This window comes from Rhinoderma darwinii, chromosome 2, assembly GCF_050947455.1.
Source record: "Rhinoderma darwinii isolate aRhiDar2 chromosome 2, aRhiDar2.hap1, whole genome shotgun sequence".
Taxonomy (NCBI): Eukaryota; Metazoa; Chordata; class Amphibia; order Anura; family Rhinodermatidae; genus Rhinoderma; species Rhinoderma darwinii.
The window spans coordinates 435,081,830-435,099,591 of NC_134688.1; the positions used below are offsets into that span (position 1 = coordinate 435,081,830).

General features: G+C 41.4%; 1 protein-coding gene across 1 annotated transcript in view; it reads right to left on the reverse strand.

The window, feature by feature from the left end:
- Positions 1-17,762, reverse strand: part of CRYBG3 (crystallin beta-gamma domain containing 3) — a 165,739-nt gene that overhangs the window by 16,298 nt on the left and 131,679 nt on the right. The window contains exons 14-18 of the mRNA XM_075854447.1: positions 17,410-17,536; positions 15,321-15,353; positions 13,212-13,321; positions 11,485-11,611; positions 7,939-8,078 (exon numbers count right to left, since the gene is read on the reverse strand). Coding sequence (XP_075710562.1) covers positions 7,939-8,078; positions 11,485-11,611; positions 13,212-13,321; positions 15,321-15,353; positions 17,410-17,536 — 537 coding nt within the window. The remainder of the gene's footprint in view (positions 1-7,938; positions 8,079-11,484; positions 11,612-13,211; positions 13,322-15,320; positions 15,354-17,409; positions 17,537-17,762) is intronic.

A 17,762-nucleotide genomic window follows, 5' to 3' on the forward strand; every position in this document is an offset into this window, starting at 1 on the left:
TAAAGGGGTCTTCTAGATCTAGTTAGACCAGTCACATTATTACTGGAGGCTATAGCTGCCGCTGCCTCTATTCTATACACATCGCTCATTGAGCGTGTACACGCTGCGTATGTGAGTACAGACAAGACACAAGACGGGAAAACCGCTTCTGTCTTCTCTCCAGGGTTCCTTGTAGTCTCTGACTGCCGGGCACCCGACATTAAGCTGCCCAATCTTTCGGGACACAAGCTTAAACCCGTGCTGTATATATACAGTGGGTGGTCCTTTGCCGGTTAAAACTACAGTCCCCAAAATCTGGTCTTGGGGCCAATGTGCTGCAGAAGATATTTGAAAAACTTTGACCACATCTTAATTTCAACTAACATTATATGTGCCTGGAGAATCCCTGGTCTCTGCTTGAGACACCCCTCTATATGCCATAGTAGCATATTTTAGCATACTAAATTGGCGCATATAATACTATAGTTCCCTCGCATCAGCCGCTGGTAAAATATATGGCGAGTCAGAGTTTTCTGTCAATAACGACAGGTTGCGTGTGTGTCTAAAGCCAGTGTTTAGCTGACCACCAGGCCAGCTTGGATTTGTAAAGGGGTCGTCTTAATCAGACAACCCCTTTAGGCCCTGTTATATATAAACTGGTGGCATGATTTACATTTGCCTGATATAAATACGGATCCATCCCAATACATAGATAAGGAGAAGTAATAAATAAAAAACATAGGAAGACTAAGCAGGAGTATGTTTCAATGAATTATTGTGATGTCCATAGCTGGCAGTTACCGTACCTCCGATGTGCCTTCACTTCTGTAGGGCGGTTACCATATGCTGACCCATGGGTTATAATGGCACTGGGAACATTATTGGGAGGGCAAAAGTGGAAATTTCCCAGGGATTGGGGTTCTCTACCATCCAGTTCTCTCAAGCGCATGGGCACGTAATGCGTCTATATTATAAATGAAGATGCTATTGCAGATCTTCTAAACTCACACTGTCCGTGTCTTGTGAACGCTAGAGCATCAATATTCTGCAGACTAGAGGCTGGTATTTCAGTTGTAGCGTAGCTAGCACCCGCACATTTCCCTGAGGCCAGCTTGATAAATTCCACAGTGATTAAAATACAGATTCCATACAAATATAAATTATCTATGACACTTGAAAAATAGATGTAAAAACAACAAACTTTGCTCAGATATCTTAGTTTAAAAAAAAAAAAACATAACATAGCAATGGCTTCCAGCAATCTAGCTGCCAGAAAACGAGTGCTACCACATTCTATGGTTGGAGGCTAAATGTGATGAGCGGTGCCGGTGAGACAGGTGCAGCAGCCCGAACCAGATCCGCAGCACAATCCTTGTATTAAAAGGGTATATTCACACGGTTAACAAAATACGGCTGAAAATACGGAGCGGTTTTCAAGGGAGAACAGCTCCTGATTTTCAGTCGTTTTTTAATCAAACTAGCGTTTTTCGCGGCGTTTTTATATGACCGTTTTTGGAGCTGTTTTTCTATTGAGTCAATAAAAAACGGCTCCAAAAACGGCTCAAGAAGTGACATGCACTTCTTTTTACAGGGCATCTTTTGACGCGCCGTTTTTATTTTACAATGAGTCGTAAAAAAATGCCCTGTTGGAACAGAACTCCGTATTTCCCATTGAAGTCAATGAGCAGATGTTTGTAGGCGTTCTGCTTCCCATTTTTCAGCCGTTTTTCGGGACGTTTACGGTCCGAAAAACGGCTGAAAATAGCCGGTGTGAACATACCCTTAGGCCCCTGGTTTAAAAAATATGTTACATGACAAATGTACAGACCAGGCCCCATGTATACCTAGCCATATGCCTTGTATATATGTATCAGTCCTCTGTGTATTTAGTGAACCTGGTGGAGCAGCGTACCTGACACAGTGTAATAAGTAGAATCTCTTTGTGAAGAGTAAGGTAGGGCTTTCTGTCCACCATTGATTGATATAAAACACCCTCATCCGTTTCAAAAAGGAAATCTGCAGCATCTGAGAAGTATATCATGATGTTCTGCAGCAGCTGGGAAACAGGACTGTATAATAATATACATTGTCGCTGCTGAAGAACCTCTTTTGTTAAAAGGAACGGGGCACTACATGTCAGTCACTCAGTGGTTGGCACAGAAGGAACTTCCTGCTTAAGGGATCTCTGACAGATTTATTCTGCAGGAAGAGATAAGCAGTGTGTATGAAGCGCCGCTCATCTCTGCATAATCGTCTGGTTCTGACTACAGAATGGGAGGTTTATATTAATATTATTTACAGCCATGTCAATAGAAAACTTCCATAGATGTGTAAAATACGGTAATTATTTATATATTGAATCCACGCAGGTATATGGGGGAGTGGAGAAGAATGGACTTTATATTTTGTTGATATTAATGTTGTACAGATCTTGTTTCTTTCCGGAGTTGTTTTATAAAGTTGAAACGTGTTTTTTTTAGAATGAGGGGATAGAAGCGGTCATACAACAATTCAGCAAAGTTCACGGGAAGACACAAGTATAATCCCAGCAAGTGACACATAGAAGAATGTGCAAACAGGCGTGTACAAATACCAGCACCAGAAACTCTTAATATTTCCTTTCACAAATTGTTTAATTAGAAGGTGGAAAATAACATGTGAATGAGTGTCAGTGGAAATAGTCTCTGCAAATATAACATAGTTCTGCAAAGGCTGCACCTTGTAATTCAGGAAGGATTCTCCCTCAGGGCAAGACATAAACGACCCTCAAAAGAACCCAAAACAATGTTACTTGACCATTTACTGCAGCAATATTACAACTCAGTCCATGGCCGTTACAATATGGGGTGCAGGGGTAGCAGTTGTACCCAGGGCCTGGTGCCTCAGGCAAAGTTCATACCTGCGCTCTCAATTCTGTCATTCAGCTTCAACACAGAAAAACAAAAACTAAACCGTTGGAGTGCTGGATCCTACGCATGATGGACACCAATGGCGCCCAATGGGTTCCGTCAATGAGTGTCGGGTTCCATTGTGGTGTCCATCGTTTAAAAGAGAAGAATAACGCTGCATCCTGACAAAGCTTCCAACGCAGGTGTGAGCAGAGGTTTAGGGGGTTATAGGGCCCCTCTGCCACGTAAGAAGACACCAGTATTATAATTGGCACAGGGTTGGTGAGGGGGCCCTTTTACAGGCTTTGCATTAGGGCTCAGGAACTTTGTTACACCTCTGTGCCAGCTGTAGCATATTCATATTTCAAATGCAAAAACACTGCAAAGGGTTAAAGATCCACTACACTTACAGCATATATTAGGGAAATGCACCGTCCGCAATTCCCTAATACATTGCAGATTTCAGAATCCCAATTATAAGTGGGAGCGTTTTGAAAATCTTGGAAGGAATTGAATAGAAAATCTTCCCGAAACGCCACTTCAGTCCTTCAGCAGACACAGATTATTATACAAGAGTCTGTGAGAATTGCTGAATATGCAATGACCTAATATATATGTTGGGATCCATCGTTGGCTCACTATTGGTGAACCTGTAAATTAACCCTATGTCAGTCTGTGAAATTTAGATATCATTCATGGTACACATGAGAAATTGCTGGAGAACAGGAGTGTCCTCAGCGGGACAGTTACTCAGCAGTTGTCATATTTCTGCAAGGATTGCTTTGAGCGAAACTCTAGTGCTGACCTTAGGGAGAATCTTACCGGATTTACAAGGTACAGCCCAATAAAAACTATTTGCTGTATTTACTATCACACACATAATATTTGCAGCGTCCTATTATACAAAGATAGGTTCATCTGAGGTTTCACAAAGATGAACCTATGCTTTATATGAGCAATTGGCAGATGAGATTTACATTTATAGCCCAGTGTTATATCCATAGGATAACAAAAACATCTGTAAGGCCTTGTTCACATCTGCATTGGTATTTCCGTTGTTCTGCTCCGTCAGAGCAGCAAAACAACAAAAATACCAGAAGCGCAGCTTCCGTTGTATAACAGACACCATCAGTGCCGACAGAGCCCATTGACTTTAATGCGTTCCATAGGGTTCCATTGGGTGGGCAGTTGTTTTTCAGGAAACAATAGTGCAGCATGCAGCGCTAATGTTTCCGGTATTTTCTGCTGGATCTGCAACAAAGGCCCCTAATGGTGCATCTAAAGCAGATGTGAACCGGGCTTAACAAGCGAATTTGTGTATAGGCTGTTTGTTTAGTATGTAACCCAGTTTAGCCCTACTGGTGGTCCTGGGGCCCCATGCAGCTCTTATGCACCTGATGTGCAGATAGAGCCAAATACAGTGTATGACCCGGCACTCCCTGTATGTGATGTGTGGCCCTCAGAATGTGTCAGGGTGACCATTGCTGATTTAACTAATCAGCTGTTAGGGTTTTTGTCCTATGTTTTGCAATACTTAAAAAAATAAGTAGGGTTGGCCGAGCATGTCTTAGAAAAATAGTAGTACTAAAGCCGTTGTTGGGGTTAGGTAATCTCCACCCTGAACTATCACCAACAAGCGAATTTCAACACTTTCTATAGAGCAAAGCCGTAAGACTACAACCTGACAGATCTGGAGTAGAACATATGACATCTTCCTCCACCCACAACAAAACCAAAAGAATGCGGAGATGTATCTACAGCTATAACTAAAGAACAAGAAAATATTTTACTTTGAAATTCTCTTGTAATAATACTAGAGATCCGGAGGGGCCACGCTTTTCATGTATGCAGTCCACTTTTTGTGGAGTCTGAGTATGGTGATTTATCAGAAGACCCAGGATAGACACATGTGGCAAACAGAGGACACTGCTGACATTTTTGCCCAGTTTTAAGGTGGCCCAGTGCCCGCAGAATAGTGAGAACATCCACAATTAGTTACCTATTGCACTTGCTCCTTGCTCCGTTCCTTCTTCATACGCGGCCGTGCTGCTCCTGTCCTATGCCCTGCTCCTTGCTAGAGTGTATATTATCTGTCCTGGATGTTTGAGACCCACACCATCTAATGGCACTGGATGAGACTCACAAGTCCCTATACTGTATAATTCACCAAAGAGCCTTTCACTAAAAAAGGTGGTGACAGGAAAAAATAGATAAATAGATAGGAACCTATGAGGAGGCAGTTTTCTAACATCCAAGTAGAAGCCACCAAGAGAACGTTCTGGTGACCTAACATCAAGATCTGCTTGTGCCCACAAGGTCTACTGGAAGATCGCGATCTACCATTTGGCCATTATGACTATAGACGTTATCCATTTATCCTATGTATTCTGCAGACTAGGTTTTTGTTTATTGCTTATATAATGGCCAGACTTCCAAATCCACTCAAGAACCAGACAGCTTTTTTTACACTATACAAAGGTAGACTTCATCCTCACTAATAAGAATGCAGTACTAATGCTTCCAGATCCAGATGAACCTGGACCAAACAAAAATGTCTTATTCTTGGCTGTGCAGCTACATTACCAATATCGATCCAGGAAAGACCTGGGAAGGAACGAAGTGAGGGACTAACCGTATAGCCCCTCTTCTGTGTTCTCTCATTGTCTTTTATTATACAATTTTTCTGTCTCTATGGGCATGTGTAATTTATACCCGTGGTTGCATTCACTATTATGATGATTTTGTATTTTTTACCTTTATTATTACCTTTTTAACTTTTGATTGTTATGGTATTTTCTTTTTTGTGTCGTGCCGTTTCCGGCACCTTAACACTATGTTTGTTTTGCGTACAATGTATCGCCTTACTCACTTTTGGTCTTTTGTATTACCTATCATACAATGATTTATTGTTTGGTTTCTTTATATAAATGTTTATTATTGCGTCACTGTATTCCACATTAAATATTTATATATATATGAATTTACTTATTTTATATATTTATTGCAATCTCCTCCCCCTTTTTTTCTTGGCTGTCACCATACACTATTACATACTTTGGCACTTATCCCCTTCTCTTTTCTCGATCATATGCATTTACCATTAGGCACTAATATACAGTCTGCCATGCTCATATATCTTATCTACATAGATGACTCACACTTTGTATATTTGCTTAGATTGGTGTTAAAACCAACTCAACATTTACTCACGTCCTGGATCTCTGCTGGGGTTGCGCATGAGCAGTGATGTGAGACGCGGACTCCCCCCGCTGGCCGTCAGCTGTCGCTCTCTGCGCCTGCGCTGTTTCCCTGGTGACGCGTCCTGGGATTCGCGCATGCGCGGATGAGCGATGATGCCCGGCGGCGGCACTCTCGCGTCCTCACTAAAATCACACTCATGCGCCGTTTTGACCAGCATTGATTGGCCACAAACAGATCACATGACCACTACGGTCCGCTACTTAAACTGGGTACTGACAGGGAAAGGGCACCCCTTGAGAAAGCTACTTGCGAAACGCGCGTCGGGGCGCTACCTCACCGTCTGGGTCACGTAACCACGCTACTTAGCATGGGTAAGTGCACTATTTAGGTCCTGTTGGGTCTCACATATACCTATTACCTTTATTATATCTAAAACTCTTATTTTTGAGTTTTCCACTCTCCCTTTCTCCTGACATGTACCTACCTGAGTGGACACATCTTTTGATTTGTATGTAGTAATCATGTGACTTCTCATGCAATATTTACTGCGTGTGCATATCTCTAACAATGTGCATGTAAACGTTGATCTAGACTTGTTTTTTAGATTCTCTAATGTTGTTTACAATAAAGAAATTTTCTATTTTTACTGAAATTGATAGTAATGGACTCTTTTTTCTCTAGTTTAAATATATCAGTGTTTTACCCTTTTTAGCAGGATATTTGTTAGACTATCCTAGCAAAGTCAGTGAACGCTGAAAAAAACTATATAGCAGTAAGGGACTGTTTACATCAGCGTTAAACTTCCGTTTGGATTTCCGTTCGTCTGTTCCATCAGGGCGGGTTCACACATGGCGGAATTTCACTTAAATTCCGCTGCGGACACTCCGCAGCGTTAATCCGCAGCGGAGCTGTTTCTCCATTGACTTTCACTTTAATTTAGCAGTGTTCGTTTACACGATGCGTACAATTCCGCTGCGGAGCATAGGCTGCGGAGCGGAATTTGGTGTCCGCAGCATGCTCTGTCTGTTGCGGAGCAGTGGCGGACTGGTTGCGGACTCATGGCGGAATTTCTCCATTGACTTCAATGGAGAGTCAAAATTCCGCAATGAAGTCCGCAGATCTTATGTGTGCTGCGGAGCGTATTGTTTTTACTACCATGACATTTCTTCATTCTGGCTGGACCTATGTATTTCTAGGTCTACAGCCAGACTGAGGAAGTCAATGGGGCTCCCGTAATGACGGGAGCGTTGCTAGGAGACGTCTGTAAATAGTCACTGTCCAGGGTGCTGAAAGAGTTACGCGATCGGCAGTAACTGTTTCTGCACCCGGGACAGTGACTACCGATCTCAATATACATGTATCTGTAAAAAAAAATATAAGTTCATACTTACCGAGAACTCCCTGCGTCTGTCTCCAGTCCGGCCTCCCAGGATGACGTTTCAGTGTAAGTGACGGCTGCAGCCAATCACAGGCCAAGCACAGGCTGCAGCGGTCACATGGACTGGAGCGTCATCCAGGGAGGTCGGGCTGGATGCCGAAAGAGGGACGCGTCACCAAGACAACGGGCGGTAAGTATGAATTTCTTTGACTTTCACTAGGGAAAGTGCTGTCCCTTCTCTCTATCCTGCACTGATAGGGAGAAGGGAAGCACTTTTCCTGCAGTCCGCAGCGGCCAGTCCGCATCAATTTTCTGCACATTTTGTGCAGATCCGCAGCCGTAATCCGCAACCCGGATTAGGTGCGGCATTGATGCGGACAGTTGCGGAGGAATTCCGCCATGTGTGGTCATGCCCTCAGAAGAACAGAAATCCAGACAGAAGTTTAACGCTGATGTGAACAAGCCTTGAGCAAAAGGATTACGGATACTTACAGTCCTCTCCTGACCCACACAGATTGGGCAGAAAAGTGAAGGTCCTTGCTAAGGACTGAGGTTACAGCCTCCTCAAAGTGCAACTCTCTCCCTTCACATGAGTCCAACGCAAAAAGACTTACAGAAGGTTCAGCAAAGACCTAGAATCAGAAAGACAAATTGAAATGTTATCTTTTTTTATTATTTCATAAGGTTTATTAGGTATACAGTATATCGGGATACCAAACAAGACAATCCGGAAATGAAGAGCGGGTGTATGTCTGTATAACAAGGCGGATGTATCATTCTGTAGTCAGGGAAAGCTGGGTTATAGCTTGACAGAAGGGAACAACTCAAGCACTTGTATTTCTAGGTGATTTTAGAGGCAATATTAAGCCTTGTTGGTCTCTGTCTACTGTGTTGTGCTAACAATTGTTGGCCAAGGGCAAGCTGAAGAAAGAAGCCCCCTGCTTTATGGAGCTGTCTGTATAAATATAGATTTGATCATATCGAGCAAAGATTAAATGTATAAGTGCAGGCCCGCATTATTAATATTAGGACTGGCCCTGGGGGCATTTGCACCATGAATTCTACATATTTTTTTTTTAGCACTAAGCAAGCACTTTTATCCCTTTTTCTTAAGACAGGCTAAAGCAATTTGTTTTTGTATACTTAAAGGATACAAAGTATCCTGCCAAATATGTTCCCTATTACTGAGTAGGCCATTCTTTCACAATACAAATAAAACACAAAGTTGGTGAGCACATTCTTACAAAATGACAAATATGCTGGTGCACGTACGCTGTGTGACCGCAAACAATACAAAAACACCATAGCAAAAGCACTCTGCGAGCGCAAGACCATTAAATGTACTGTATAGATTTTAAATTGCATTACTGATATGTTCATTATACTTACAAATGTGAGGTTCTTAGCGCACATTCTGATTGAATTGTGTAGGCCCACTTTCCAAAACAAGGCGACTTCTGTTAAGTAGGTCCCTAACCTAAACAAAACTTTTCTCCAGGGCCTAAGCCCTGCAGAATGAACTTGGGGTCGGTAGGAACAGATTCAGTCTAATTAAAAGCAACTTCAAGAACTGACTGCCTGATATATCACCTCTTTAGGCCAGGGCTACACTTAGGGTATGTTCACACGGGCTATTTTCAATCGTTTTTCGGGCCGTAAAAGTCCCAAAAAAACGTCTGAAAAGTTGGAAGCAGAACGCATATAAACATCTGTCCATTGATTTTAATGGAAAATACAGCGTTCTTTTCTGACGGGGCGTTATTTTACGCCTCATTTTCAAATAACGGCGTGTAAAAAGACGCCCCGTAAAAAGAAGTGCATGTCACTTCTTTAGCCGTTTTTCATAGAGTCAATAGATAAACAGCTCCAAAAATGGCCGCAAAAAGCGCTGCAAAAAACTCTAGTTGCTTAAAAAACGTCTGAAAATCACGAGCTGGTTTCCCTTGAAAACAGCTCCATATTTTCAGACGTTTTTTGTTAAGCGTGTGAACATACCCGTAGACTTTTTGTAGAGCTACAGATTGATTTTAACTCTTGCAGCTGTAGCTCAATACTTAAAATCAATCAGTAGCACAACAAAAAGTCTCAGTGTCAGGCCAGATTCACACTAACAAGTGCGGGCGCGTTTTCACGGATCCCTCATAGACTTGGGTCTATCGAGGGATTCGTGAAAATGGAACAAAATAGGACATGTACTATTTTTTAAAGGACACCTCACGTGGTCTGTTGAAACAACGGCCGTGTGGACGGCCCCATTGAAATACATGCGTCCGTGTGGCGGCCGTTGTTTTAACTATATACTACAGTCGTCTGAATTTTGCCTAATCTGTTCTTATGCAACTTTCTTGTATGATTTTTATCTAAATCTGGATTTGTAAATGGTGCACCCACATACACCATATTTCTAATGCTCCTTTGGGCCACTAACTTTACAAGTTTCCTCATGTCTGACCATGTTTTGGTAGTGCGCCAAAATACTGTTGCACATTCAACACCTGTTCAGGTCAGTCGTACATTTGCAAAAAATTGCTGATACAGTGTTTCATTTATTTTCTTACATTTTAAGCTTCAGTGTGCAAACTTCAAAACTAGTACCAACACCAAATTTACATAGAAGTTTTCCGTAGGTCCAGTAAATAATATGGCAATTGAAAACTGGAATGTAATAATGGGAAAACACTGTCGGCACAAAGATACTTTTAGGGTAAGGCCCCACGGTGCGGCCAAGTTGCGTTTATGCTGCGTTTTTAAACCGCAGCAAGTTATTTTTCAATAGAAGTCAATGGTGAAATGTTTGTTATGGACAGACGGCTGCTATTATATCACAATGTGTTTTTTGTGTGGTTGACCGGATCTTCATAATGTCCGACCGCATGCGGTTAATGACCGCGCTGCCAATGTTGTTGCGGAACTGCTTGCGTTTTTGCTAACAGTTCTGCAATGTATTGTAATGACCTATATACAGGAAGCACCCAACAAACTTCATCACGGGTGAAAACTATGTCCATCAATTATTTCCTTTAAAAAACGCAACAGAACTGCAGCACTACAGACAAAAAACGCATCCAGTTGACCGCATGCGGTTTTCAAATGCAACAAAAGCGTGTCAACGACGCACCGTGTGGCCTTACCCTTAGCAAAAACGCAAGCAATTCAGCAACAACTTTAGCAGCGCGGTCATTAACTGCATGCGGTCGAACATTATAAAGATGCCGATAACTGCACAAAAAAACACATTGTGATATAATATAATCAGTCTGTCCATAACACAAATGTCACCATTAACTTCTATTGAAAAATGACTTGATGCGGTTTAAAAACGCACCGTGACCGCACCGTGTGGCCTTGCCCTTAAAATGTGACAGAATTCTGTTTCAAATTTAGCAATAATTCTGGCATACATGCCGTGCGCCACATTTATTAGCTGTTTTAGACACTTTTATGGCTCGTTCAATAAGGGGGCGTGTCTTAGCTGAAAAGGGGCATGGTCTAATGGAAATGGGCGTAGCTTAAGATGCGACATCGTGAGCCAAAAATTCACCAAAATGTTGGTGAAAAAAATGGCATAAACTAAGACAATTTATAGGTGGTATCAGGAAGAGAAACGGGCCTAGCATGTCTTGCAAGATGCGCCAGATTTATCATGCAGCATGCGCTACTTTCATAAATTTGGCGCATATTCTGACCTTGTCTAAGTTAACGCTGTTTAAAACGTAGACAATATTAATAAATTTGCCTCAAACTATATTAGAAAGTTGCAGAACTTTCCATTATATAGTAATTAAGCTTTAGTTATATAAATCTGGAAACCCCTTTGCTGGGAATGCAATTAAAAAAATTAATTTGGGTTGCGAAAACAAATGGAAAATCACTTGCTTCCTTTATACACATACGCATATTGTAATAGTTTTTTACAGAATAATTAAAAACAAGTAGCCAGAAGGAACTCTGAATGCCACTGACTGACTACTGACAAAGGAATATTACATTTTCCATTGAACGTTGCAAACCGGGAAACAGATGCCACAAATATCTTACATAATCTATTGGCTTGATGTATTTGATCTCAGCTGTAGGGCACACACATGAGGCCAAGTCTGGGAAATGCCCCTCTTCTAACACACACAGATTGGCACAAGTGTCTGCTTCATAGCACAGCAGCCAGCTGGAAGAATTGGAAAAATATATCATTATTGGTCAGATATACAGATACAGAGAGCAAAGTAGAATGTAGAATATAATATGACAAGTGTCCAAAAATCATAATCAGGTGACGGGGGTCCGAAAAGCTCTAAAATTACCAATTTCGACAACATGGGGTTCCCAATCCCATCCCCATATTTACTGGATAGCTGACCTTCCATGCGCAGCAACTTTATATGAATCAAAATTAAAGGGATATTCTCATCTAGGAATATTATGGCATATCCCTAGGATATATCATTATGACTGGTGGGGGTCTGACCTCTGTGTAGGGAACTACAGAACAGCTTCATTCAAGTGAATGGAGCTATGGAGCTGTGTTCTAGTTTCCCGATAGCCGGTTACTGGGAGCGTCGCTGTGCAGGGAAAATCTATCAAGGAGCCACAGTGATTAACTAGCACAGCAGCTTCTTCATTTTGAGGACTGTGGGTGTCCTAGCAGTGAGACCCCCACCGATGCCACCCACTAATTTAGCTCTATTAGGGTATCTTACAGATGCCCTAATTTAAAGAGGTTATTGTTGTGGGTCAGACGCTGTCAGAACAGCTATCCAATATGCTTTTCTGTAAGCAATGCTAGACTTATACTAAGGTAATAAGACATAAACTAAACAAATGAGATTTGTACAGTACCTAAAAGCTGATTTTTTTTCCAAGCAATTTCAAATACTATGTTTCTACAGAAATTGAAATCATGACAAGATAAAATGATAGGCGTAGTAATTCATCTAACAGTGGTGTACCTTAGGATGGACTTCAGGTACACATTTTACTTAAATGCTTAAGGGGGTTGTCCAGTTTAGAAAACCCATTTTCATAAACCATATTAGAGAGTTCTGAGGTAATGGGGGGGGGGGGGGGTTCCCCATGTTCAGGATCCAAAGAGTGTAATTCTGGTTAACCTGTCCTGCATTACACAGACAACCTATTGATATGTATGGGTGCCATGCAATGCTTAATTTCCCCTGTGGCGGCGCTGCAGAGAAATGTAACACTTATAAACAATTTTCCAGACAGATTACAGCTGATCGCTGTGAATCCAAGCAGGGGTAAATTTAGCAATCTACTTACTGTCAAGTGATCCTACTAACACGTAGTGATTATCCATAGCAGAGAAACCCTTTAAATATCAATTCCTTACTATAATATAATTATGGGACTCGCTTGCTTTAGCTGCAGAAGCATTCAATAATACATGTGCAGAGTTCTATGTCAACTTCCTAGTGGCATACCTGAAGACAGACCTGGCCTTGGGCACAGCCTGTTTCATGACATTTGGCTATTTTATACTCTTGATATACTGTTAAGGCCTCGTTCACATCTGTGTAGTTGTTTTCCAATGTTCTGTTTCATCATAGGAGCAGAACAACGAAGATGATGGCTGTAACAAAATCGTTACATGACGGACACCAAGATTGCCAGACAGAGCTCAATAGGGTCAATTGGATTTCCGTCATGATGTCCATCATTTTAATGTACAAAATAGTGCTGCATGCTGTGCTTTTTTTGTCCGCCATTTTTTCAGATGTAAACACAGCCTTAACAATAAATGTGCTTCTTACCATCCTCTTAAGACCTTGAGAGACATGGGCCTGAAGGATGTAAAGTCAGATACACCCTGTGTGAAATCCGTGGTTTCTCCCTGGAACTCATCACTTGTATACGCTTTAATCTGCAAGAAACAAACCAATTGAGAATTTTTAGAACTGGACTGTGATAATGATAAGAAACCAGGAAAAACAAAGAATCCACAAAAGAAGATTTTAATGTAGATGACATTTAAAGTGTAGCTAAATGTTTGACAAACTTCTGACGTGTCATAGTGACATGTCAGGAGTTTGGATTGGTGGGGGTCCGAGCACTGAGACCCCCACCAATCGCTAGAACGAAGCAGCTGAAGTACTCGTGTGACCGCTCAACCGCTTCGTGTCTGTTTGGCTTTTTCCGGAAAGCCGATGTATCGGAGTACGGGCTCATAGACTTTATATTGAGTCCGTACACAGATACATTTATTTCCGGAAAAAGCCGAACAGACACGAAGCGACTGAGCGCTCACACGAGTACTTCAGCTGCTTCGTTCTAGCGATTGGTGGGGTCTCCGTGCTCGGACCCCCACCAATCCAAACTCCTGACATGTCACTATGACATGTCAGAAGTTTGTCAAACACTTTAATTATTAGCGATTTAGCGATTGCTTGTAAGGGTAACTGCTCCACTTTTTTTTGCGCCAGATTTGTTGAATCTCCCCCATTTTGTCCTGCTGCCAGAGCTTTCTTTAATAATTTTGAGTGATCTGAAAAGCTCTATTTTCATTTACATCAGTTGCATTAATAAAATTTCTACACAAAGACTTGAGAATATCTCAAAACATAGCAGATGGGGACGTAGTGCTTCAGAAGGGCAGTGATCATCAATTTCATGATCTAATTCCAATGTCATGATATCAATGAAGAGAAAGCAAATAAACCTTATTAACCATATCAAGATCTTACATAATGATAATACATGACAGCGCTGCCAGTTTCCCTGGGGAAAGTAATTTGAGAAGGATATAATTTGATGTTATTTTGTAACAGAGGTAGATACAGATCCTACCAGATAACATGCAGGTTTTTGCGCTTGTTATCTTAGTTCGATCTGTTTATTTCCTGTCTGTTCAGCTGGATAATTCCTATGGTTATAAGCTTCAAAAACAAAAATCTTAAACAAGACAATCAACTTCCCAGCCCAACATACTTTATAAATAGGTTATTGTTTCAGAAAACGAATATCTGCTCAGTAAATGTTTCACAAAACATCATGGATCCCAAATTCTGGTCCAAGGGTTACAGTAGTTTGAACCCCAGCTATCAGCTCGCCACTGATGGGACCGGTATCACGAAATGCTGTGGTCCTGGGAGGGCAAACCCACTTGATATCTAGTAAGTAAAAGAGTTTCCTGTATCCTGCAATGCCATTTCCAGAGTAGGAACAATTTTATTTAATTTACAAATCATAACAGCCGGAAAAACGGACATTAAAATGATAACGGAGCAAAGGTCTGAAAAGGTCATCAAGATGTTCTAGAAATAATGTATCTTATATTACAAAATCAAGGTGTTCATATACAGTGAATGAATCCCACGTCATAGGCTTTATTCTAAATATCAAACACTAAACTAAAAGAATGGTCAATTTCTAAAATACGAACTGCAGAAAAAAGACCAGATGTCGAGGCCGCTGCCAGTCACAAACCCACGGAGTACTTAAATCCTGATTTTGCTTTATTTTAATCAACCTACAAGATGAGATTGAACTGGCAGTTGTAATACACGCAGCATGACTGGCAGCGCCCGCAACATATGGTCTTTTACAAGGGTCTGTGGGGAATGACATGATCACCAGTGTGCCGTTGCCGCTTTCAACAGGGTTGTACCTGTTTTCAGTAGAACTCTTATCAGGTGAGCAACATCCCACATGTTGGACCTGCACTTTCTTTACCTGTAATGGGTAATACTATGAAGAGCTGATTGTTTTTTAGGTTATGAGTATTTCAATTTGTAATGATTATCTTTCATTCTGATTGCAATACATGGAATAAACTCTGATGGGGACACAGAACAAAAAAATCTTCTGTAGTTAATGCTCAGTGCTACGAATACTAGTTGGATGAGAAAAATAATACAACTTACCAGGTGTTTCACGTCGTTCCGTCCAAGAGGTTCCTGAAAATGAAATTAAACTTATTTTAGCATATATATATATATATATATAATGATTGAGCTGAAGCTTTACATTGGTCATATGGATAAAGTGCCACAGCTTTTTGACCCATATTTTTGGAGTGCTGTCTGATTTTGGAATATATTTGCCTGGCCTTTTGGTCCTTACCCTGGTAGGCTTGCATCCATCCATTTTTGGTGACTGTGCAGCAGGTTTCTTGTGTATATATATCTATACGTGTGTATATTATATATATATATATATATATATATATATATATATATATATATATATATATATATATATATACAAAGTCAAGTCACATTATTATTATGACCACCTCCTACTTTCAAGTCAGCAGCCCGTGGCCCATTTAGGAAGGGATGTGTTGTTGGCTGGCTTGGTGGGTATATAAGATGTGCGTTAGGCTGTCTCAACACATATCACTCGTTGCCATGGGTAAAAGGGGCGATTTATCAGAGTTGCATTATTGGCTTTCAGGCCAAAGGCGGCAGTATTTCTCAAACAGTGCAGTTTGTGAACTGTTCGCGTGCTGCTGTGGTGAAAGTGTATCGTGAGTGGACAAATGACACCATTGGGAATAACTGACAGGGAAACTGCGGAGAACCATGTGTCATTGATGTGAGAGAGGAACGTCGGCTATAATGGTGCGTGAATGCCGAATGACAGGCTACAGTGGAACAGCTCACCGAGAAAATCAACCAGGTTGATACCAGACGTGTGTCTAAAACAACAGTTCAGCGAACCCTACTGCGTATGGGGCTCCGGGTGCATTGAGAAAAAAAGGCTTCAATTTGCATATAAGTATCGGAACTGGACCACTGATGATTGGCAAAGGGTTGTCTTCTCCGATTAGTCACGTTTTCGGCTTCATTGAACGGATGGACATTGGCGTGTCAAGCAATAAACATCAGAGAACAAACACCCTGCAACCATTGCTGGAAGAACACAAGCTGGTGCCGGCAGCGTTATGGTCTGGGGATTTTTTTCATGGCATTCTCTGGGCCCACTCATCCATGTTAAAGACACTCTGAACCGATTTTGGTATGAATCCATCATTGCAGATCACGTCCACCCATACATACTATTTGTCTTCACTGGGGCAGATGGAATCTTCCAGCAAGACAATGCGACATGTCACACGGCTAGAAATGTCCGACAGTGGTTGGAAGAGCACGACCAAGACTTCCAAGTACTTCCCTGCCCCCCTAATTCGCAAGACTTGAACCCAATTGAGCATCTGTGGGACCACCTCCATCTTCTTGTTCTCTCTATGGATCCTCCCCCATGCACCCTCCAGAAAATGTTGGACACACTGCAGTCAGCATGGCTCCAGATAACGAGACAACCTACCAGCACCTTATTGAATCTCTCCCAGCCCGTCTAGCTGCTGTCACGGTTACTCTGGATATTAGCTGCTGGTCATAATAATGTGACTCAACTGTGTGTATATATATAAATATTCTCTAAGTTCAGACTGCTCTATATATATATAAGCTTGATAAAGCTTGATAAAGATCCTATCGTAGGATTGAAATGTTGCTTTGTATTTGGATTGAATAAACCACCATTTTCTTCACATTGGAGTGCTGCAAATTTTATATATATATGAGCAATACAAGATGGGCGGCATGAATGAAAACTAGCACCGAGAATTAGACAGTTGTTGACTATGGCGACAGGAATTCTTTTTTCCTCACTCATTTTACCAATGTTCTCCTAAAGGTGTGTCTACACGACACCTTTCTCCTACCGATTCTATGCTCGGACATGTTCTTATAGATGGTTAATAAGTTACTATATCTCAGTAGAGTCTTTCTGAATTAATTAATTAATAAACTGGGGTCACCTTGGCTTTCCGACCCTTATACACGTTCTATGTATGCACCGCCACTACCACCCTCTTCAACCGTGTATGGCTCAGAGTACTTTGGCTATCGCTAGATCTATGAGTGAGTGAGATTGTTCGTCCGACTTTGGCGGTGACTCTAATATGTGCTTTGCAACATAAACTGCTAATAATCCAAGGCAACTCACCAGAAGAACCGGTCTAATAGACATTATTGTATTGTTGCTGCCTCCCCAGTCCATAAATGTTTTGTATCTGCCTTTTTCCAGTACGTATTGTTCTCCACAGAAATGCTTCTGCTGGTACGCAACCCACCTATGAAGTAAGATAGCATAATATATAATAATAATAATAACACCATAAATAATGAGTATTTGCATATAAAAATCAGAGAATCACTGGTAAATCCCCAAACATTCTGAATAGGCTCTAGTGTGTGTGTCTGAGTTAGTGACATTACATTACGAGCCCCATTGAGGACTGGGACTAATGTGAGATAACAATTGTTGGTGCTTTATAAGGTCTTATGCACATGGTGCTT